Source organism: Carcharhinus amblyrhynchos, unplaced genomic scaffold (genome assembly GCF_965287045.1).
Source record: "Carcharhinus amblyrhynchos unplaced genomic scaffold, sCarAmb.v2.hapA scaffold_37, whole genome shotgun sequence".
Lineage (NCBI taxonomy): Eukaryota > Metazoa > Chordata > Chondrichthyes > Carcharhiniformes > Carcharhinidae > Carcharhinus > Carcharhinus amblyrhynchos.
In genome coordinates, this window is record NW_027649778.1 from 4,768,934 (window position 1) to 4,792,462 (window position 23,529).

At 52.0% G+C, this 23,529-nt stretch overlaps 1 protein-coding gene across 2 annotated transcripts in view; it reads right to left on the reverse strand.

The window, feature by feature from the left end:
* Positions 1-19,667, reverse strand: part of dpf1 (double PHD fingers 1) — a 94,526-nt gene extending 74,859 nt beyond the window's left edge. Inside the window, exons 1-2 of one of the 2 annotated variants that reach the window (XM_080218298.1) lie at positions 19,606-19,667; positions 306-466 (exon numbers count right to left, since the gene is read on the reverse strand). In XM_080218298.1, coding sequence (XP_080074424.1) covers positions 306-466; positions 19,606-19,637 — 193 coding nt within the window. In that variant the 5' untranslated portion in view covers positions 19,638-19,667. The remainder of the gene's footprint in view (positions 1-305; positions 467-19,605) is intronic. The other variant, XM_080218297.1, reaches the window with a different exon arrangement.
* Positions 19,668-23,529: the final 3,862 nt, after the last annotated feature.

Genomic DNA, 23,529 nt, shown 5'->3' on the forward strand with positions numbered 1-23,529 from the left:
GGAATCCCACTTGTCACAGCCCCCCATTCAGAAACACTCCCTTCCATTGCTACCTCCTGTTTTCTATGGTCCAGCCAGTTCTGTATCCACCTTGTTCACCTCTGATCAAATGTGACTTCACCTTCTGCACCAGTCTGCCATGAGGGACCTTGTCATACTGAAGTCCATATTACCTTCTCCACCTGCGCTGTCACTTTCGGTGACTTGTGTACTTGTATGCCCAGTGAATTTTTAAGGTCCTCCCGATCTCTCCACCACCCCCCCCCCACCACCACCCCCCCCCAACCCCACCAGCTCTCACTTACCTGGCCCCCGATGGGTCTTCTCCATCCAGATGTAGCAGTTGTTCTGAGCCACGCCGGTCTGAGAGTCCAGGAAGGGCAGACGCATACTGCGCTCAGCACACAGCCGTGCATTGTAACTGCGGCAATGCTCGATAGCCTCGCGATAAAAATCCTCGCCGAGCCTGCAGAACGGGGGGGAGGAACGGGACGTGGGTTAGAACCACATCGCGGACAACCTTCACCCAGGAACCTTCACCCTTTCCATCCAGACGGGGCACCCCACTGAACACCAATAAAACAGAAATATCCACTACAACTCTTGCTAACTATGAGGGAGCTCGGTCTTTTCTTCCTTGGAGAGACGAAGGATGAGAGGGGACCTGATAGAGGTTTATAAGATGTTGAGCGGTATTGATCGGGTGGATTCTCAGAGGCTATTTCCCAGGGCTGAAATGGTCGCTATGAGAGGTCACAGGTTTAAGGTGCTGGGGAGCAGGTACAGAGGAGATGTCAGGGGTAAGTTTTTCACTCAGAGGGTGGTGAGTGAGTGGAATCGGCTGCCGGTGGTGGTGGTGGAGGCGAACTCGATAGGGTCTTTTAAGAGACTTCTGGATGAGTACATGGGACTTGGTAAGATAGAGGGTTGTAGGTAAGCCTAGTAGGTGCAACTTGTGGGCTGAAGGGCCTGTTTGTGCTGTAGCTTTTCTACGTTCTAACTTTTACAGATGCACCATAGAAAGCAACCTTTCATCACAGCTTGGTCTGGGCTCCTGCTCTGCCCAAGACCGCAAGAAACTACAAAGAGTCGTGAACGTAGCCCAATCCATCACACAAACCAACCTCCCATCCACTGACTCTGTCCACACTTCCCGCTGCCTCGGCAAAGCATCCAGCATAATTAAGGACCCCACGCACCCCGGACATTCTCTCTTCCACCTTCTTCCTTCAGGAAAATGTTACAAAGGTCTAAGGTCACGTACCAACCAACTCAAGAACAGCCTCTTCCCTGCTGCCGTCAGACTTTTGAATGGACCTACCTCGCATTAAGTTGATCTTTCTCTACACCCTCGCTGTGACTGTAACACTACATTCTGCACTCTCTCCTTTCCTTCTCTATGAACGGTATGCTTTGTATAGCACACAAGAAACAATACCTTTCACTGTATGTTAATAAATCAAATCAAAAAATTATTGCTTAGCGATAGATATTGACCAGGATACAGGGGGTGGCACAGTGGATAGCTCTGCTGCCCCACAGCACCAGGGACCCAGGGAAAGAGAAACAGAGATGATGTTTCGAGTCCAACGTGACTCTTCTTCAGAACTGTAAGGAATTAGAGAGAATGAGAGAGGGCGGCATGGTAGCACAGTGGTTAGCACTGCTGCGTCACAGCTCCAGGGTCCTGGGTTCGATTCCCAGCTCGGGTCACTGTCCGTGTGGACTTTGCACATTCTCCTCATGTCTGCGTGGGTTTTCTCCGGTTTCCTCCCACAGTCCAAAGGTGTGTGGGTTAGGTTGATTGGCCGTGCTAAGAAATTGCCCCTTAGTGCCCAGGGATGTGTAGGTTAGAGGGATTAGTGAGTATAATATGTAGGGATATGGGGGTAGGGCCTGGGTGGGATTGTGCTCGGTACAGACTTGATGGGCCGAAGGGCCTCTTTCTGCATTGTAGGGCTCTATGATTGAACAATTGCCGCTTCATCCGCCCTTTCTCACCCTCCCGCATTCACCGACCCTCATCTGGCAAAGCTCCAGAACTAAAATTCCCATCTTGGAGTTCAAATACTCCCCCTTTCCTGGCAGGGGGGGCATTCAGATGGATGAGGGGGGAATCTCATAGAGATTTACAAAATTCTAACGGGACTAGACAGGGGAGATGCAGGGAGGACGTTCCCGATGGTGGGGGGAGTCCAGAACCAGGGGGTCACAGTCTGAGGATTGGGGGTAGACCATTTAGGACAGAGATGAGGAGACATTTCTTCACCCGGTGAGCCTGTGGAATTCATTCCCACAGGAAGTCGTTGATGCCAAAACATTGATTGTATTCGAGAGGATAAAGCACTTGGGGCGAACGGGATCAAAGGTTAGGGGTGAAAGCAGGATTGGGCTGTTGGACAATCAGCCATGATCGTGGTGAATGGTGAAGCAGGCTCGAGGGGCTGAATGGCCTCCTCCTGCTCCTCTCTTCAGCGTCTCTAGGTAACCAAGTCACATCAGACATTTTGCCCTCTCTGCATTCATAGCAACTAAAATGGCACCACGTCACTGCACATGTGCAGTCCAGATGTGCGGAGCGGTTAAAAACATTCGGTCGGTGAAAATAAATTTATTTTAATCATTTCTGCAGGCAGCTGAAAGCCCGACAGGCAGAGCGAGGCCTAGCAGCTCACTCTAGGCCTGCACTGGAGTCGAGTGCAGGCTGAAGGATCTCAGGAAGGTTAATCATTCCTTTTCTTCCCCCTTTCTTTTTGAAAAATGAAAAGCCAGTGCAATCCGGGGCTCGTTTAACAACGGAATCAAAACCTCAGCAAGAGGGACACTGCAGAGACACAAGAGCGCTCCCAAACCGGGGGCCCCGGGGTGGAGGGGGAGGGGGAGGTAGGATAGGGAGACAGGAGGCGGCGGTGGGGGGGAGACGGGAGCCGGGGGGTGGGGGGGTGTAGATTGCAGAGTGACGGACCCTCACGCCGGTTCCACACAGGGCGGGGTCAGTTGGATACCGATCAAAGTGATTTTTCTTTCTCTCTCTCTCCCCGCCCCACCCCATCGCGCCCTGTTGTTACCCAGAATGGTGGCCCCGTGGTTAGTACTGCTGCCTCACAGTGCCAGGGAGCCAGGTTCAATTCCCAGTTTGGGTCACTCTCTGCGCGGAGTCTGCACATTCTCCCCGTGTCTGCGTGGGTTTCCTCCGGTTTCCTCCCACAGTCCAGAGATGTGCGGGTTAGGTGGATTGGCCGTGGTGAACTGGCTCTTTGATGGATTAGCTAGGGTGAATGCATTGGGCTATGGGGTTAGGGCCTGGGTGGGATTGTGGTCAGTGCAGACTTGATGGGCCGAAAGGCCTCCTTCTGCACTGTAGGATTCTATGATTCTATGTGGAGGTTAAATTCATTGGCCGTGATAAATTACCCCTTGGGGGATTAGCAGGGAAAACGTGTAGGGGTTACGGGGACAGAGACTGGGTGGGACTATTGTCGGTGCAAGCTTGATGGGCCAAATGGCCCGCTCTAGGATTCTCTGAACTAGCCAGTGGTGGGTTCTGGGGGGGGTGGGGGGGGGGGGGAGGTTAATATTGCCACCACCCGCTGCAATCGGCCGCATTTCTACAGCGCCTGCCACCATCTCAGGGCGTCATCAAATTGCTTCCCAATCGAGAGGCGGGAATGGCGGTGGCCAATCGGTGCACAGCAAGATCCCAGGAAGCAGCGAGGCAAAAAATAGTGGGTTTGGCTGTTTTAATGGTGCCTCCCCATCATCTAGTGGGAGTTGGGAGAGCAGGGGTGGGGGGGGGGGCAGAGATAAAGCACCCATTGGCTGCCTAGTGTGTCGCCAAGGCGTGGGTACATTGGTGATGGAGGACGGAAAGAGGTAGAACACTCGGGGAGGCGGACAGATGTAATGTTCACCCTATCTCCCAGTGATTTGCCCCAGTCTCTCCTCAATCATCGGGTGTCTCCCCCCACCTCCCCACAGTTTTTTCTGGATGACGGTGAGGGGCTTGGAGATGTTTTTGAGAGAAATTATGAGGTGTTAGTGAGGCCATTTTACCAGCGCCAGTCCAGACTGCGTGTCCATTCCCCATCCACCACCTTTAACAGTCATTCCCTCCACCACTGACACACAGCCGTGTGTACCATCTACAAGATGCACTGCAGCGCCTCACCAAGGATCCTTAAACATCACCTTCCAAACCCACCACCAAGGCAGCATGGGCACACTGCCCACTGCAAGTTCCCCTCCAAAGGGTCATGAATGTAGCCCAGTCCATCACGCAAACCAGCCTCCCATTTACTGACTCTGTCTATACTTCCCGCTGCCTGGGCAAAGCAGCCGGTATAATTAAAGACCCCCACACACCCCGGACATTCTCTCTTCTTCCATTGGGGAAAAGATACAAAAGTCTGAGGTCACGTACCAACCGACTCAAGAACAGCTTCTTCCCTGCTGCTGTCAGACCTTTGAATGGACCCACCTCGCATTAAGTTGATCTTTCTCTACACCCTCGCTATAACTGTAACGCTACATTTGGTACCCGCCCCTTTCCCTCTCGCCTATGTACTCTATGAACGGTATGCTTTGTCTGTATAGCACGCAAGAAACAATACTTTTCACTGTACATCAATACATGTAACAATAATAAATCAAATTCAAAATCAAGCCACTCACCATCTCAACTTGAAAATATTTTGCCGTTCCATCACTCGCTGGGTCAAAATCCTGGAACCCCCTCCCTAACAGCACTGCGGGTGTACCTACACCTCAAGGACTGCAGCAGTTCAGGGGCGTCATGGACATTAGCACTGCTGCCTCACAGCTCCAGGGACCTGGGCTCGATTCCCAGCTTGGGTCACTGTCTATGTGGAGTTTGCATGTTCTCCCTGTGTCTGTGTGGGTTTCCTCCAGTTTCCTCCCACAGTCCAAAAGACGTGCTGGTTAGAGTGCAATGGCCGTGCTAAATTCTCCCTCAGCGTACCCGAACAGGCGCCGGAGTGTGGCAGCTAGGAGATTTTCATAGTAACTTCATTGCAGTGTTAATGTTATCCAACTTGTGACACTAATAAATAAACAATACCTCCACACACTTGCGCCGTGTACACAGACACACACGTGCGCAAGTACACGCACACACATGCATACATGCAAGCACACACACCCACACACACGGCTGCAAAGATCTCACAATATTGCTGTTATAAAAATCTCTTGCTGGAATGTTCTACGGGAAGAGGATTGATGGTTTTTTGACTGACAGCCAATGAGTCTGGTGTGGAAATACTGAGTGTCACAGAGAGTGTGTACATCGACACAGAATCAGTGCCAGAAGATGCTGCTAATATATCCACATGTTTTATTAATCGGGCAAGTAATCGATAGGGAGTAGATTAAGCTGGAGTCTGGGTGCAAACTCTCACACATTCTGATCACAATCTGCTCGGGGCAAAGTTAGTCTCAAATTGTGAGTTTGTGTTACACCAGGAACATTATTACCCAACCTCCAACTCACAGACTTACAGATTGACAGAATAGTTACAGAACAGGTGGCCATTCAGCCCATCGTGCCCATACCTGCCCTCTGCAAGAGCAACGTATAGAAGCCCCACAGTGCAAAAGGAAGCCATTCAGCCCATCGTGTCCATTCTGTCCCGCTGTAAGAGCGACTCTCAGAGTCCCCACAATGCAGAAGGAAGCCATTCGGCCCATCGAGCTTGTACCAGCAGTAATCCCACACAGACCCTATCCACATAACCCCACATATTTACCCTGCTGTTCCCACTCTTTCCAAAAGCATTCTTTCTGGTTGTATCACAGCTCGGTCTGGGCTCCTGCTCTGCCCAAGACCACAAGGAACTACAAAGTGTTGTGAACGTAGCCCAATCCGTCACACAAACCAGCCTCCCATCCATTGACTCTGTCTACACCTCCCGCTGCCTCGGCAAAACAGCCGGCATTATTAAGGACCCCACGCATCCCGGACATTCTCTCTTCCACCTTCTTCCGTCGGGGAAAAGATACAAAAATCTGAGGTCACGTACCAACCGACTCAGGAACAGCTTCTTCCCTGCTGCTGTCAGACTTTTGAATGGACCTTCCTTGCATTAAGTTGATCTTTCTCTACACCCTAGCTATGTCTATAACACTACATTCTGCACTCTCTCCTTTCCTTCTCTATGAACGGTATGCTTTGTCTGTAAAGAGTGCAAGAAACAATACTTTTCACTGTGTGTTAATACACATGACAATAATAAATCAAATCAAGAATTGACACTAGGGTCAATTTAGCATGGCCAATACACCTAACCCACACAATATTTGGACTGTTGGAGGAAACCGGAGCACCCGGAGGAAACCCACGCAGACACAGGGAGAATGTGCAGTCTCCACACAGACAGTGACCCGAGGTTGGGAATCGAACCTGGGTCACTGTCGCTATGAGGCAGCAGTGCTAACCACCGTGCTGCCCTGAGTGAGCCTAACTCCCAGGCCCTTCCCCCGTGACCCAGCAAACTTTCTCTCCAGATAATAATCTCTCTTCAAAGCCTCGGCCGAACCTGCCTCCACCAGATCCTGGCTGCTCATTCCGTGAGAAAGTTTCTCCTCGTGTCGTCATTGCTTCGTCTGTCAGATGCGACCTCTGGTTATCAACACTCGTAAGACATAGGAGCAGAATTAGGCCATTCGGCCCATCGAGTCTGCTCCGCCATTCGATCATGGCTGATATGCTCCTCATCCCCATTTTCCTGCCCCCTCCCCGTAACCCTTCAACCCCATTCCCAATTAAAAATCTGTCTACCTCCTCCTTAGATTTACTCACCACCCCAGTGTCCACCGCACTCTGGGGCAGCGAATTCCACAAATTCACAAGCTTTTCCTCCCCGACTCTGACAAAAGTTCCTCCCTATCCCTGGATTTTGGAACACCTCAAATCGAGGCTCTCAGCCTCCAAGGGGACCAATCTCCAACCTACCTTGGACCTCCTCCATCCCAGATCCCATCGTGGGACACTGAGGGGGGGGGCAGTTACCCAAGGAGAAGGTTTATCCCTCCCTTTGGGGCAGCTGTAGAGGAGGGATGACTTCACCTCTCCCCCCCCTCCTTCCCGCTGAAGATTTTGTTAACCAGGGCCAGGGGCGAGGTGGGGGGAGGGGGGGGGGGGGAGAGTTGCTAGGCCTGACTCTCCCGAGGAGGAGGGTGTCTCCACAGAATGGTGCGTGTCAGCCTATCTCAGGTAGGAGGCAGCAAGAATTGTTCCAGGACAGTCCAGGAATTCTCCCAGACTCTGATCGAGCTCTTGGGGGCGAAAGGGATGAAGGGATATGGGGGGGAGAGTGGGGGCGGTGAAATCAGGATATTGAATTTGATGATTGTGATGGAGCAGGGCTCGAAGAGCTGAATGGCCTCCTCCGCTCACAGTTTCATGAAGATTATAATAAAGATAAGACCTCGGAGAAAAGTCATCAGGCCTCGAGGACGGAAAAGTCAAGCAGCCAATAGTGGGTGGGGAAAGGAAGAGACAACTCGGAATCATAGAATCCCACAATGCAGCCCATTGACCATAATCACAGCCCAGCCCTGTCCCTGTAACACCATGGATTTACCCTAACTAGCTCTCTGACACTTTAGCAAGGCCAATCCACCTAACCTGCACATCTTTGGCGCTGAAGTGTGACGACTAGGCGATTTTCACTGTAACTTCATTGCAGTGTTAATGTCAGTCCATTTGTGACACTAATGAATAAACTTTTACTGCCTCACAGAGCCAGGGACCCGGGTTTAATTCCCGGCTTAGGTCACTGTCTGTGTGGAGTTTGCACATTCTCCCCATGTCTGCGTGGGTTTCCTCCGGTTTCCTCCCACACTCCAAAGATGTGCAGGTTAGGGGGGATTGGCCATGCTAAATTGCCCCTAGTGACCAGTGATGTGTAGGTTAGGTGCATTGGCCATGCTAAATTGCCCCTAGTGACCAGTGATGTGTAGGTTAGGTGCATTGGCCATGCTAAATTGCCCCTAGTGACCAGTGATGTGTAGGTTAGGTGCATTGGCCATGCTAAATTGCCCCTAGTGACCAGTGATGTGTAGGTTAGGGGGATTGGCCATGCTAAATTGCCCTTAGTGACCAGTGATGTGTAGGTTAGGGGGATTGGCCATGCTAAATTGCCCCTAGTGACCAGTGATGTGTAGGTTAGGGGGATTGGCCATGCTAAATTGCCCCTAGTGACCAGTGATGTGTAGGTTAGGGGGATTGGCCATGCTAAATTGCCCCTAGTGACCAGTGATGTGCAGGTTAGGTGCATTGGCCATGCTAAATTGCCCCTAGTGACCAGTGATGTGTAGGTTAGGGGGATTGGCCATGCTAAATTGCCCCTAGTGACCAGTGATGTGTAGGTTAGGGGGATTGGCCATGCTAAATTGCCCCTAGTGACCAGTGATGTGTAGGTTAGGGGGATTGGCCATGCTAAATTGCCCCTAGTGACCAGTGATGTGTAGGTTAGGGGGATTGGCCATGCTAAATTGCCCCTAGTGACCAGTGATGTCTAGGTTAGGGGGATTGGCCATGCTAAATTGCCCCTAGTGACCAGTGATGTGTAGGTTAGGGGGATTGGCCCTGCTAAATTGCCCCTAGTGACCAGTGATGTGTAGGTTAGGGGGATTGGCCATGCTAAATTGCCCCTAGTGACCAGTGATGTGTAGGTTAGGTGGATTGGCCATGCTAAATTGCCCCTAGTGACCAGTGATGTGTAGGTTAGGGGGATTGGCCATGCTAAATTGCCCCTAGTGACCAGTGATGTGCAGGTTAGGTGGATTGGCCATGCTAAATTGCCCCTAGTGACCAGTGATGTGCAGGTTAGGTGGATTGGCCATGCTAAATTGCCCCTAGTGACCAGTGATGTGTAGGTTAGGGGGATTGGCCATGCTAAATTGCCCTTAGTGACCAGTGATGTGTAGGTTAGGTGGATTGGCCCTGCTAAATTGCCCCTAGTGACCAGTGATGTCTAGGTTAGGTGGATTGGCCCTGCTAAATTGCCCCTAGTGACCAGTGATGTGTAGGTTAGGGGGATTGGCCATGCTAAATTGCCCCTAGTGACCAGTGATGTGTAGGTTAGGTGGATTGGCCATGCTAAATTGCCCCTAGTGACCAGTGATGTGTAGGTTAGGTGGATTGGCCATGCTAAATTGCCCCTAGTGACCAGTGATGTGTAGGTTAGGGGGATTGGCCATGCTAAATTGCCCCTAGTGACCAGTGATGTGTAGGTTAGGGGGATTGGCCATGCTAAATTGCCCCTAGTGACCAGTGATGTCTAGGTTAGGTGGATTGGCCATGCTAAATTGCCCCTAGTGACCAGTGATGTGTAGGTTAGGGGGATTGGCCATGCTAAATTGCCCCTAGTGACCAGTGATGTGTAGGTTAGGTGGATTGGCCATGCTAAATTGCCCTTAGTGACCAGTGATGTGTAGGTTAGGGGGATTGGCCATGCTAAATTGCCCCTAGTGACCAGTGATGTGTAGGTTAGGGGGATTGGCCATGCTAAATTGCCCTTAGTGACCAGTGATGTGTAGGTTAGGGGGATTGGCCATGCTAAATTGCCCTTAGTGACCAGTGATGTGTAGGTTAGGGGGATTGGCCATGCTAAATTGCCCTTAGTGACCAGTGATGTGTAGGTTAGGGGGATTGGCCGTGCTAAATTGCCCCTCAGTGTCAGGGGGATTAGGGGGTAAATGGGGTTATGGGAACTGGGAGTTGGTCAGGGATCAGCTCGAGGGAACGATTTCTGGGAAGCTTAAATGCTATTCCTGCCTCGTTAGTGTCAGTCAGAAAGAAAAAGAGACACATTATCCGTGAGGACGGGAATTTCACACAGTCAACTTTGTAAATTAAAAATATCTCGGATTTAATAATAATTTCTTTTCCCCTTTTCCAATCGCAAATTAACCCTGAACCATTATGATACAGGCTTGGCAAACAAAGGCTCCAAGATTGTTTGAACAATAAAGCACGTACATTTCTACACTGTCTTATCACACTGAATCATAGAATGTTCCAGAACAGCCTGTGCTGCTATTCTCCACAAGAACTACCTCCCCCGCCTCCCATGCAGCAAACTCCAGTCGCTGTGGAAAAAAAAAATCTGCACTCGCACCATCTGCTACCGAGAACGAGACAATGGCAGGAGGCTGCGGATCGAACCGGAAAGTTCCGGAAACACTCGGAGGCCGGCCAGCCCCGGCTGAGCGAGGGAAGGTGGGTTCGAACGGAAAACGCAGGGAACGTTTGGGATCGATCCAGTTGCGATCCAAAACGTTAACTTGTGCTCCCCCCCCCACCCCCACCTCCAGGACCAGTTTGCGTATCCGCGGCACCGCCTGTTGTTTGGTCGCTGCATTTGTGTAGCGCCCCGCTGTGCAGACTTGGCGGCGCACAAAATCAAACTCGCTGGAGAGAGAGAGAGAGAGACACGTGCAGCAGAAGTTTTTCACATCAGACTCATCAGGGCAAGAATGCCAAATTTCAAACAGCCGCAGCAGCGCCGGGGGACCCGGGTTCGATTCCCGGTTTTGGGTCACTGTTTGTGAGGAGTCTGCACGCTCTCCCCATGTCTGCGTGGGTTTCCTCCCACAGATAAAAACTTAAACATAGCAGACAGAAGCAGCAGGAGACCATTCGGCCCTTCGAGCCTGCTCCACCATCCAACTCAATAGCCCAATCCTGCTTTCTCCCCATAACCTTTGATCCTGTTCGCTCCAAGTGCTCTATCCAGCCGCCTCTTGAATACATTCAATGTTTTGGCATCAACGACTTCCTGTGGGAATGAATTCCACAGGCTCACCGGGTGAAGAAACGTCTCCTCATCTCCGTCCTAAATGGTCTACCCTGAATCCTCAGACTGTGACCCCCTGGTTCTGGACTCCCCCCACCATCGAGAACATCCTCCCTGCATCTGCCCTGTCTAGTCCTGTTAGAATTTTGTACGTCTCTGAGATCTCCCCCTTCATTCATCTGAACTCCAGTGAAAACAATCCTACCCTAGTCAATCTCTCCTCATACATCAGTCCCTCCATCCCCGGAATCAGCCTGGTAAACCTTTGCTGCTCTCCCTCAAGAGCAAGAACATCCTTCCTCAGAAAAGGAGACCAAAACTGCATCAATACTCTAGGTGTGGCCTCACCAAGGCCCCGTATAATTGCAGCAACATATCCCTGCTGCTGTACTCAAAACCTCTCGCAATGAAGGCCAACATACCATTTGCCTTCTTTACCACTTGCTGCACCTGCGTGCTTAGATGTCTGGGTTAGGTGGATTGGCCACGCTAAATTGACCCTCGTGTCAGGGGGATTAGCGAGGTAAATATGTGGGGTTCCAGGGATAGGGCCTGGGTGGGATTGTGGTTGGTGCAGACTCGATGGGCCGAATGGCCTCCTTCTGCACTGTAGGGATTCTATGAATAATTTATACCGCAGGAGGAGAGTGGTCGGCAAGTTGACCATGACTAACTGAGGGGTTGCCATGGGGAACTATAGGCTCCACAACAACAAAGACACAAGCCTTGGACATGTTCCTTTTGTTTGCAGAGGACAGGTCCCTGTGTTTGTTACATCGAGTGGGTATAAATGAGCCACATTACGAACATGGCATGAAAAACCTCCGCAAAATATCTCTCTTTTCGGCCTTTAATGTCGCAAAGCAACACCAGGTGGTGAGAGTTAACGAACACCAACAAATCTGACACCAAATCACCTCAGATCACAGAATCCCTAAAGTGCAGAAGGAGACCATTCAGCCCATTGTATCTGTACTGACTCTCTATTAATCAGAGTATCTTACCCAGGCCCTCTCCCCCACATTCACTATGGCTAATCAACATACCCTACACACCCTTGGACACTAAGGGGCAATTTAGCAAGGCCAATCCATCTTTGGACACTATACCCTAGCTATGACTGTAGCACTACATTCTGCACTCTCTCCTTTCCTTCTCTATGAATGGTATGTTTTCTCTGTATAGTGCGCAAGAAACAATACTTTTCACTGTATAATGATGCATGTGACAATAATAAATCAAATCAAATTTAGCATGGCCAATCCACCTAACCTGCACACCTTTGCTGTGTGGGAGGAAACCCACGCAGACACAGGGAGAATGTGCAGACTCCGCACAGACAGTGACCCCAGCCAGGAATCGAACCGGGTCCCTGGCGTTGTGAGACAGCAGTGCTAATGTCTCTGCCACCAACTCCAACCACCTGCCATCTCTGAAGTGCCCCCCCCCAATTTCTGACCCCTTGCACACCTCCTGATTTTAATCACTCTGTCATTGGCGGCAGTGCCTTCAGCTCCCTGGGCCTCCAAACTCAGGAATTCCCTCCAGTAAACCGTCCCGTCTCTCCTCTCCTCCTTTTCAGATGCTCCTTCCAACCTATCGCTCCGACCTTTTAGATGGTGATGCTGAATTTCCCCTTAGTGTCATTGGGACTAGCTAGGGTAAATGAAGGGGGTTACAGGGATAGAATCTGGGTGCAGACCCGATGGGCCGAATGGCCTCCTTCTGCACTGTAAGGATTTTATGATCGAGGGGTGTGAAAATGAGGAATGGGAATTGTAAATCTGGGGATAGTCGGAGCTGGGAAACGCTCTCCAGCCAGTCGGAGTGGACGGGGTTGGGGGAGGGAGCGAGCGGGAAGGGGTCATAGACTCATAGAGGTTTACAGCAGGGAAACAGGCCCTTCGGCCCAACTTGTCCATGCTGCTCTTTTTTTTTAGGGACAATTTAGCATGGCCAATCCACCTAACCTGTACATCTTTGGACATTAAGGGGCAATTTAGCATGGCCAATCCACCTAAACTGTCCCTAAGCTAATCCCAATTGCCCGCATTTGGCCCATATCTCTCTATCGCACCCATGTAACTGTCTAAATGCTTTTTAAAAGACAAAATTGTACCCGCCTCTACTACTACCTCTGGCAGCTCAATCCAGACACTCACCACCCTCTGTGTGAAAAAAAATTGCCCCTCTGGACATTTTTGTATCTCTCCCCTCTCACCTTAAACCTCTGCCCTCTAGTTTTAGGGAAAAGATGTTGACTATCTGTGGCCCCTCACTATTTTATAGACTTCTAGAAGGCGGCCCCTCAGCCTTAAGCAGGAGCAGACAGTAAAAGAGAGAGAGAGAGAGTTCCCTTTCCAGGAACGCTCCCTCACGGAGAGAGCCCACAGACTCTGCTGACTGCTACTCTGGAAGCTGTTTTAAGTTTCCGAGCAGCAGGTTTACATTGAGCGTCAAATTGTGCCGACAGATCACTCCAGGAATGTGCATGTGTTTGTCATAACAGCATCGGGAGAGGGGTGGGGGGGCTGTAGAAAAGGCCTATGCAACAGCTCAATCAGTGGGCACCGTATGTGTCAAGTGCTTCCAGCTGGTAGCAATACCACCTCTAGGCCCAGACGTCGCCACCCCGGAGACTCGCCTTCCCCAGCACGGACACGGGGAAGAGGCAGACACAGATCCCTCTTTTTTTTTTGGAGTCGCGGGATTACAGCTCCCGCGATACAAACTGAACAAGATTCCACCAAAGAGGCTGGGCTGGTCTCTGAACAGGGTGGGTGACGGAATGTATCCAACTCCCGCGCGACCTCCAACATCCACACTTTTCCCTCCCTCTCCACTTCCATTTGTCTCCCACGCATCCTGGATATAACCGGGCGGGATTTTACAGCCCTCGCTCGTCCCGAAACCGGAAAATCCCACCCAGGGTCCAAGGACCTTTCCTGCAGTCCGTTCCCCCTCATCGCCAGCTCCGATTCCCGTGGCGGTAAAATTCCAGCTAAGGAAATTCGGCGTGACCGCTGTGACTCTCACTAACTTTTACAGATGCCCCATAGAAAGCATTCTTTCTGGTTGTATCACAGCTTGGTATGGGCTCCTGCTCTGCCCAAGACCACAAGGAACTACAAAAGGTTGTGAATGTAGCCCAATCCATCACACAAACCAGCCTCCCATCCCTTGACTCTGTCTACACTTCCCACTGCCTTGGAAAAGCAGCCAGTATAATCAAGGACCCCACACACCCCGGACATTCTCTCTTCCACCTTCTTCCGTCGGGAAAAAGATACAGAAGTCTGAGGTCACGTACCAACCAACTCAAGAACAGCTTCTTCCCTGCTGCTGTCAGACTTTTGAATGGACCTCCCTCGCATTAAGTTGATCTTTTTCTACACCCTTGCTATGACTGTAACACTACATTCTCTCCTTTCCTTCTCTATGAACGGTATGCTTTGCCTGTCTAGCGCACACAAGAAACAATACTGTCCAAAGGCCTCAACATCCTTCCTAAAGGAATACTGATGTCCGGGGTTCACAAGATCATAAGAATGGGAACAGCAGAAGGCCATTCAGCCCATCGAGCTCAATCTGCAATTCAATATGATCAAGGCCATTCTTGGGGTGGCACCGTGGGTTAGCACTGCTGCCTCACAGCACCAGGGTCCTGGGTTCAATTCCGGCCTTGGGTCACTGTCTGTGTGGAGTTTGCACATTCTCCCCGTGTCTGCGTAGGTTTCCTCCGGGTGCTCCAGTTTTCTCCTACACTCCAAAGATGTGCGGGTTAGGTGGATTGGCCGTGTTAAATTCATAGAATCATGGGAGGCAGAAGGAGGCCATTCAGCCCATTGAGTCTGCACAATCCCACCCTAGGCCCATAACCCCATATTTATCGTAGCTACAATAAGAAATAGGAGCAGGAGTAGGCCATCTAGCCCTTCAAGCCTGCCCCGCCATTCAATAAGATCATGGCTGATCTGTCGTGGCTCAGTTCCACATTCCCGCCCTCTCCCCATAACCCTTAATCCCCTCGCTTATCAAAAACCCATCAACCCGCGTCTTAAAAATATTTAGCGAGGCAGCCTCCACCACTTCAACGGGCAGAGAATTCCAGAGATTCACCACCCTTTGAGTGAAGAAATTCTTCTTCAACTCCATTCTAAACCGCCCCCCTTTATCTTGAGGCTGTGCCCCCTAGTCCTACTGTCCTTTCTGAGCGGGAAGAGTCTCTCCACCTCTATCCTATCCATCCCATTCATCATCTTATACGTCTCAATGAGATCTCCCCTCATTCTTCTAAACTCTAACGAGTACAAGCCTAGTTTATTCAGCCTCTCCTCATAGCTCAACCCCCTCAACTCCGGCATCAGCCTAGTAAACCTCCTCTGCACTCCCTCCAAGGCCAAAATATCCTTGCGTAAGTACGGCGCCCAAAACTGCACACAGTACTCCAGCTGCGGCCTCACCAATGCCCTATACAGCCGTAGCAAGACCTCCCTACTTTTATATTCAATCCCCCTCGCGATGAAGGCCAGCATCCCATTCGCCTTCCTGACCACCTGCTGCACCTGCAAGCTGGGTTTTTGCGACTCATGCACAAGAACCAGCCTCCCTGTCACTAAGGGGCAACTTAGCACGGAACCCATACATCTTTGGACTGTGGGACGAAACTGGATTACCCGGACGAAACCCATGCAGACATGGGGAGAATGTGCAAATTCCACACAGACAGTGACCTGAGCCAGGGTTCGCGCTGACCACTGTGCCACCATGCCACACCTGGTGCCCCTTAGTGTCCAAAGATGTGCAGGTTAGGTGGATTGGCTATGCTAAATTGCCGTTTAGTGTCCCGTGATGTGCAGGTTGGGGGGGGAGACAGAGAATTCCAAAGATTAAGAAGCCTCGGATAAATGAAATTCTTCCATGATATTATCACTTCCCTGTTACAAGGTGTTAATGTCGCAGACATTCAGTCTGGATCTCACACTCGCAGTTTACACTGTGCCTCCTCCAGACTTTATCAAAATGCAACTAATTCTTGCTGGTTTTTTTTAGAGACATTTGGGGGGTGATTTTAAAACATAACCATTGACCCAGGATTCAGCCCCGATCTGTGACTGACTCCAGTTTAGTTTCAGGATGAAATTATTGCTGAGATTGTTATCCTGACACCAGATCCCACCCTGGAAATCAACTAACTGTTCCTGTTACAGCTTCCCGAACAGCCCCCGTCCCGTTACAACACCGGATACAGTCGGGAAATGCACTAATATTTTCACTAAAGCAGGAATGATTCCCTCCCTCTGTCCCAGTCACTTCACTCAGGGTCATTCCTTCCAAAAAAGACCAGGTACTCACTGACAGGGAGGGGCAGGGAGAAGAGGGAGAGAGTGATAGTTTATTGATCAAGGATAATTAAGGACCCTACGCACCCCGGACATTCTCCTTTCCACCTTCTTCCGTCGGGAAAAAAGATACAAAAGTCTGAGGTCACGTACCGACCGACTCAAGAACAGCTTCTTCCCTGCTGCCATCAGACTTTTGAATGGACCCACCTCGCATTAACTTGATCTTTCTCTACACCCTAGCTACGACTGTAACACTACATTCTGCACTCTCTCCTTTCCTTCTCTATGAAGGGTATGCTTTGTATAGCACACAAGAAACAATACTTTTCAATGTATGTTAATACATGTGACAATAATAAATTAAATTTTAAAAAAGTGTCACAAGTATGGCTTACATTAACACTGCAATGAAGTTACTGTGAAAATCCTCTAGTCACCACACTCTGGTACCTGTTTGGGTACACTGAGGGAGAATTAGCACCGTCAATGCACCCAAACCAGCACGCCTTTCGGACAGTGGGGGGAAACCCACGCAGAGACAGGGAGAACGCGCAGACTGCGTACAGGCAGTGACCCACATGTGAGGCTGGACACAGCATTGTCACCGTACAGAGGCCATTCAGCCCATTGTGTCGGTGTCAGCTCTCGGAGTGTGAAATTCCCCTCGTGCCACCCTCTCTCCCCTCCCCCCTCCGCACTTCTCTCCGTAACTCTGCACATTGTCACATCACTATCTGACTCCCTCCTGAAAGTTTCGATTGAATCTGCCTCCCCCTCTGTCTCTCCGAACCCCTCGCTGAGTGACAACGTTCCTCCTCGGGTCGGCAATGACAATTATCTGAAACCCGTGCCCCCCCCCCACCCCACCCCACACCCCCTCAATCTCAATCCTTCCACCACTGGAGACAGGTTCTCCCTCGCCGCTCTCTCCAGGCACCCCCCCCCCCCGCCGATTTCCGACACCTCGATCAAATCTCCCGTCTGACGGGTATGCACGGGGGGGTGGGGGGGGGGTTAGGAGGGGCGACGGAGGATTCACCCAAACTCACCGATATTTCCCGCCGGGCTCAGTAACCAGCCCATCCGGCACGGAATTCCCTCAATCACCCACCAACACCCAGCCATGGACAGGATCCGGGCAGCGGTTGCCGGAACGTTCTAGTGCGGCCAATTACTGCCCCCCCCCCCCCCACACCCCCCCCACCACCACCCACAGTTCCAGGGCCCGAATCGCCGCAGGAAACCAGACAGGGCTACAGACCCCCACCCCGCACCCCCACCCCGCACCCCCACCCCGCACCCCCCACCCCCACCCCGCAACCCCCACCCTGCATCCCCCACCCCCACCCCGCAACCCCCACCCTGCACCCCCCACCCCACACCCCCCACCCCCCACCCCGCACCCCCCACCCTGCACCCCCCACCCCGCACCCCCACCCCCCACCCCGCACCCCCACCCCACACCCCCCACCCCGCACCCCCCACCCCCACCCCCCACCCCCACCCCCCACCCAGCACACAGCGGGAAAAAAAATCCAACATTTCACCAAGTTTTAACGGATTCACAGTAAAAAAACCTCCCGCATTTTTATCTTCGCAAAATAAATAAAACCAAAGTCCGAGAGGAATGGAATCGACCTCCCCCACCACCCCGCACCTCCCCTCCCCCAAATCACCCCCCCTCCCCTCCATCCCTCCCTCCCTCCCCTGTCAATCAAACAGGGAGCTGTCAGTCACCCCTGGGGGGGGACAGGGTGTCCCAGCTCCCCAGTCAGAACCTCGCTGCCCAGAAAGAGTTCCCTCCTCCTCCCCCCCCACCATCCTCATTCCCTCATCTCCCTCCCCAATCACACCTTCTCCTCTATCTCCCCTCCCCACCCCCTCCATCCCCTCGCCCCCTCAGCCCATCCCACCTCCCTCTCCCTCACTCCTCTCCCTCTACCCCGACCCCTCTCCCCTTTCCCCTTTCCTCCCTCCCCTATCTCCCTACATTTCCCTGCCCCACCTCCCCCCCAAGATGAGGGGCAGAGTGGAGTGGAGTAGCAGAGATGATGGATGGGGAAGGGGGGGGTGGGGTTGAGGAGAGGGTGCATGGAAGGGGGGGAGTGTCACGGAGGGGTGTCGCAGAGGGGAGGGGACGAGGAGGGATGAGGGGGGAACGAGGAGGGGGGAACGAGGAGGGGGGGAACGAGGAGGGGGGGACGAGGGGGGGGGACGAGGGGGGGGGGAAACGAGGAGGGGGGGGAGCGAGGAGGGGGGGGAGCGAGGAGGGGGGAACAAGGAGGGGGGAACGGGGGGAACGAGGGGGGGGAACGAGGAGGGGGGAATGAGGAGGGGGAACGAGGAGGGGGGAACAAGGAGGGGGGAACGGGGGGAACGAGGGGGGGGAATGAGGAGGGGGGAACGAGGAGGGGGGAACAAGGAGGGGGGAAACGGGGGGAACGAGGGGGGGGAACGAGGAGGGGGGAATGAGGAGGGGGGAACGAGGAGGGGGGAACGAGGAGGGGGGAACGGGGGGGAACGAGGGGGGGAATGAGGAGGGGGGAAAACGAGGAGGGGGAACGGGGGGGAACGAGGGGGGGGAGATGAGGGAACTCTTTCTGGGCAGTGAGATTATGAATGGGGAACAGGGGCATGTTTGATTGACACATTCTCCCCCTCCCCCCACCTCCCTTCCCCATCCCCCCAGCACCACCCCCCCCACTTAAAAACCTAAAGATCAGTTCATTTCCAGCAAAATAATATTTTCTGTCGGCTCACGGTATTACAGGCCCGGGGAGGGGGGGAAGGAAGCAGTCCCACCGCCTTTAAGGGCCGCTGCGCTGCGCTGGCGGCTGTCTGCCCCCGGGTGGCGCTGGCGAGCCGCGCTTGCTCTGTTTCCCCCCCCCTCCCGGGGCTCGCATTAAAGGCGAGGGGCCGCTCCAGCTCCAGCTCGGTCCAGCAGCCCCGCTGCTCACACACACAGGGGGAGGAGGAGGGGGGCTGGACACACTGCCACTCCACACCAAGCTAGCACCTCTCAGGTGAGCACACACACACTCCCTGACACCCCCACCCCCCTCCTCCCTCCCCCTACCACCACCACCACCACCCCCCCCCCCCACCTTGTACACAAGAGTTCTCAGCTCAGAGGTTTGCAAAAAATAAAATTAAAACAAAATAAAATGCAGGTGGGTTGAAATAAAAAAAATAGGAAATTTTTTTTTAAAAATTCAGAAATTAAAAATTGCAACCTACAAAAAAATGTAAATGCACCAGCCTCACATTATTCCAGGGGTTTTTTTTTGCAGAAAATTATATTGAAATGTGCACTTGGCACTGAATTGCAAAGACTCTCAGGATTGCAATGCAAGTTTATTATTATTTAAAATTATAAAAGAATTCCCAGTTTGCCAGAGGGCTGGGTGCAAATTGCAAACAGCAATGCTGCAGATACTCACGATTTTAAAGGATTCTGAATGACTGTCGCCATTTTGATGAAATAAAATTCTCTGGGATCACAATTGTGCTTTTAACATTAGATTTGGACCATTCACAATATGGAACAGGGCTGCAGCCAGAAAGCAGCCAATCACAGGCCGCCCCCTGCCTGGGGAGCTACGTCACCTGGTGGAGGGGGAGGGGCCACGCCTGCGCCTCAGCTCCTTTGGGGGGGTGTGGGAGGGTGTGAAGGAAGGTGGGGGGGGGAAATCCCACAGTCTGCTGGAGAGTTACAATCCCAAATCCAGCCCCCCCCACCCCCACATCTCCACCATAGCCTAGGGTGGAGCTGTCAATCAAACTGAGAGCTGTCAGTCAGACTGGGAGCTGTCAATCAGGCTGAGAACTGTCAGTCAGACAGCTGTAGGTCAGACAGGGAGCTGTCAATCAAACGGGGAGCTGTCAGTCAGACTGAGAGCTGTCAGTCAGACTGGGAGCTGTCAGACTGAGAGCTGTCAGCCAAACTGGGAGCTGTCAATCACATTGAGAGCTGTCAGTTAGGCAGGGAGCTGGCAATCAAACTGACAGTTGTCAATCAAACTGGGAGCTGTCAGACAGGCATCTGTCAGTCAGACAGGAAGCTGTCAATCAAGTAGAGTTGTCAGTCAGACAGGGAGCTGTCAGTCAGAAGAGCGGTCAGTCAAACTGGGAGCTGTCAATCAAACAGTGATGTCAATCAAACTGGAAGCTGTCAGACTGTGAGCTGTCAATCAGACTGTGAGCTGTCAGACAGAGCTGTCAGTCAGATTGGGAGTTGACAAACTGGGATCTGTCAGTTAGACAGGGAGTTGTCAATCAAACAGCTATCAGTCATACTAGGAGCTGTCAATCAAACTGGGAGATGTCAGTTAGACAAGGAGCTGTCAATTAACAGCTGTCAGTCAGACTCAGGGCTGTCAATCAAACTGGGAGCTGTCAGACTGGGAGCTGTCAGACTGAGAGCTGTCAGTCAAACTGGGAGGGGTCAGTCAGACAAGAAACTGTCTCTCAGACAAGGAGTTGTCAGTCAGACAGGGAGCTGTCAATCAAACAGGGAGCTATCAGTCAGACAGGGAGTTGTCAGTCAGTCTGGATCTGTCAATCAAACTGGAAGCTGTTAATCATACTTGGAGCTGTCAATCAAACTGCTGTCAGTCAGATTGGGAGCTGTCAATCAAACTGGGAGCTGTCATATTGGGAGATGTCAGTCAGACTGGAAGTTGTCAATCAAACTGGGAGCTGTCAGTCAGACAGAGAACTGTAAGTTAGACAGGGAATTGTCAATCAAACAGCTGTCAGTCAGACTGGGAGCTGTCAATCAATCAGAGCTGTCAGACAGGCAGCTGTCAATGAAACTGGGAGCTGTCAGTCAGACAGGGAGCTGTCAATCAATCAGCTGTCAGTCAGACTGGGAGCTGTCAGTCAGACAGGGAGCTGTCAGACAGGCAGCTGTCAAACTGGGAGCTGTCAGTTCAAACAGGGGCTGTCAATGAAACTGGGAGCTGTCAATCAAACTGAAAGCTGTCAGTCAGACAGGGAGCCGTCAATCTCCCTGTATGACTGAGAGAGGAAGGGAGTGAGGGAGGGAGCTCTATCATCACTTCCAGATTGCCCGTGCACACTGCTGGAACTGCTAACAAAGATAAAGTTTAAAGTTTATTTATCAGTCACAAGTAGGCTTACATTAACACTGCAATGAAGTTACTGTGAAAATCCCTTGATCGCCACACTCCAGCGCCTGTTCGGGTACACTGAGGAAGAATTTAGCGAGGCCAATGCATCTAACCAGCACGTCCTTCGGAGCACCCGGGGGAAACCCATGCAGACACGGGGAGAACGTGCAAACTCCACACAGACAGTGACCCCAGGCAGGAATCGAACCCGGGTCCCTGGATAAAGATGTTAAACTGAGCCACCTTCCCCCCCTCCACCTCTCCCCTCCCTGTGCACTCCCCATCCACCCACACTCCCACTCTTTCGAAGTGAGGGAAGAGGGGGGAAGCTGCCATGACCCCCCCCCCCAGTGTGCTGAGGCCAATATCTCATATTCAGGAACCTCGGAAAGAGATACCCTGTCTGGCTCTGGGAAATGTACTGTCTGTGGGATCTTGCTGTGTGCCGCCATCTGTCTGACATTGCAGCAGTGACTACACTTCACTGGGTGTCAAAGACTTTGGAAAGTCCTAAGGCTGTGAAAGGCGCTACAGAAATGCACAATGTTTCTTTTTTTTTACAGAAAGCTGCAACCATTGGGTGGGTGACCCTGAGAATGCTCGGTGTGGGGGTACTTGGGGAAGGCAGGGGGAGTGGTCCGGGGGGGGGTGGTGTCAGGCAGACAAAAACTCAGCAAAGCCTCTTTGCTAATGTCTCCAAGTACTGCAGAACTTTAATCAGTTTTGCCAAGTTGGTAAAATCTATTCCAGCTCCTACACCCTCTCCCTATCTCTGTAACCTCCTCCAGCTCCTACACCCTCTCCCTATCTCTGTAACCTCCTCCAGGCCCTACACCCCCCTCCCTATCTCTGTAACCTCCTCCAGCCCCTACACTCCCTCCCTATCTCTGTAACCTCCTCCAGTCCCTACACCCCCTCCCTATCTCTGTAACCTCCTCCAGTCCCTACACCCTCTCCCCATCTCTGTAATCTCCTCCAGCCCCTACACCCCCTCCCTATCTCTGTAACCTCCTCCAGTCCCTACACCCCCTCCCTATCTCTGTAACCTCCTCCAGGCCCTACACCCTCTCCCCATCTCTGTAACCTCCTCCAGCCCCTACACTTAAACTTAAGATTAAGTTTAAGGTTTATTTATTAGTGTCACAAGTTGGCTTACATTAACACTGCAATGAAGTTACTGTGAAAATCCCCAAGTCGCCACACTCAGGCACCTGTTCGGGTACACCGAGGGAGAATTTAGCATGGTCAATGCACCCTAACCAACATGCCTTTCATGTGGGAGGAAACTGGAGCACCTGGAGGAAACCCACGCAGACATGGGGAGAACATGCAGACTCTGCTCAGACAGTGACCCGAGCCAGGAATCGAACCCGGGTCACTGGTGCTGTGAGGCAGCAGTGCTAACCACTGTGCTGCCCCAGATGGAGTTTGCATGTTCTCCCCATGTCTGCGTGGGTTTCCTCTGGGTGCTGCAGTTTCCTCCCACACGCCGAAAGACGTGCTGGTTAGGTTCAGGTCTTGGCTGAATGTGCCTCCTTTTGTTCCTAACTCCTATCACGGAATTCCTACAGTGCTGAAGGAGGCCATTCGGCCCATCAAATCTGCGCTGACAACAATCCCACCTAGGCCCTACCCCCACAATCCCATACATTTACTCCACTATTCCCTCTGACCTACGCATCTTGGGACACCAAGGGGCAATTTAGCATGGCCAATCCACATATCCCTCACATCTTTGGACACCAAGGGGCAATTTACCATGGCCAATCCACCTAACCTGCACATCTTTGAACTGTGGGAGCACCCGGGGGAAACCCACACAGACAGTGACCCATTCCGGGAATCGAACCCAGGTTCCCTGGCATTGTGAGGCAACAGTGCTAACCACTGTGCCACCCCTATACTTTTATAATTTATTATTGTCAGATTGTGTTCTGGTTTGTAATTTGAAAGTGTATTTGTATAAATAGAAAAAAAATAGATCCACCCATAGTTCTGTGTTGGGGGGTGGGTCTGTATAAAGTCCAGTCACTGCCGCTTATCTGGGACTCAGTAATCAGATATTTCGCTCAGGGTCCACAATAACTGAGATTAGACTGGAGGTTAAACTTAGAATCGCCTGAGGTGGGGTTTTCCTTCAAGGGTTGGGACTAAGAGGGAGGGAGAGAGGCAGGTTCAGCCCAGAACAAGAGGGGAAGTCTCTTGTCATATGACACTGTAGGGGTTAGACTG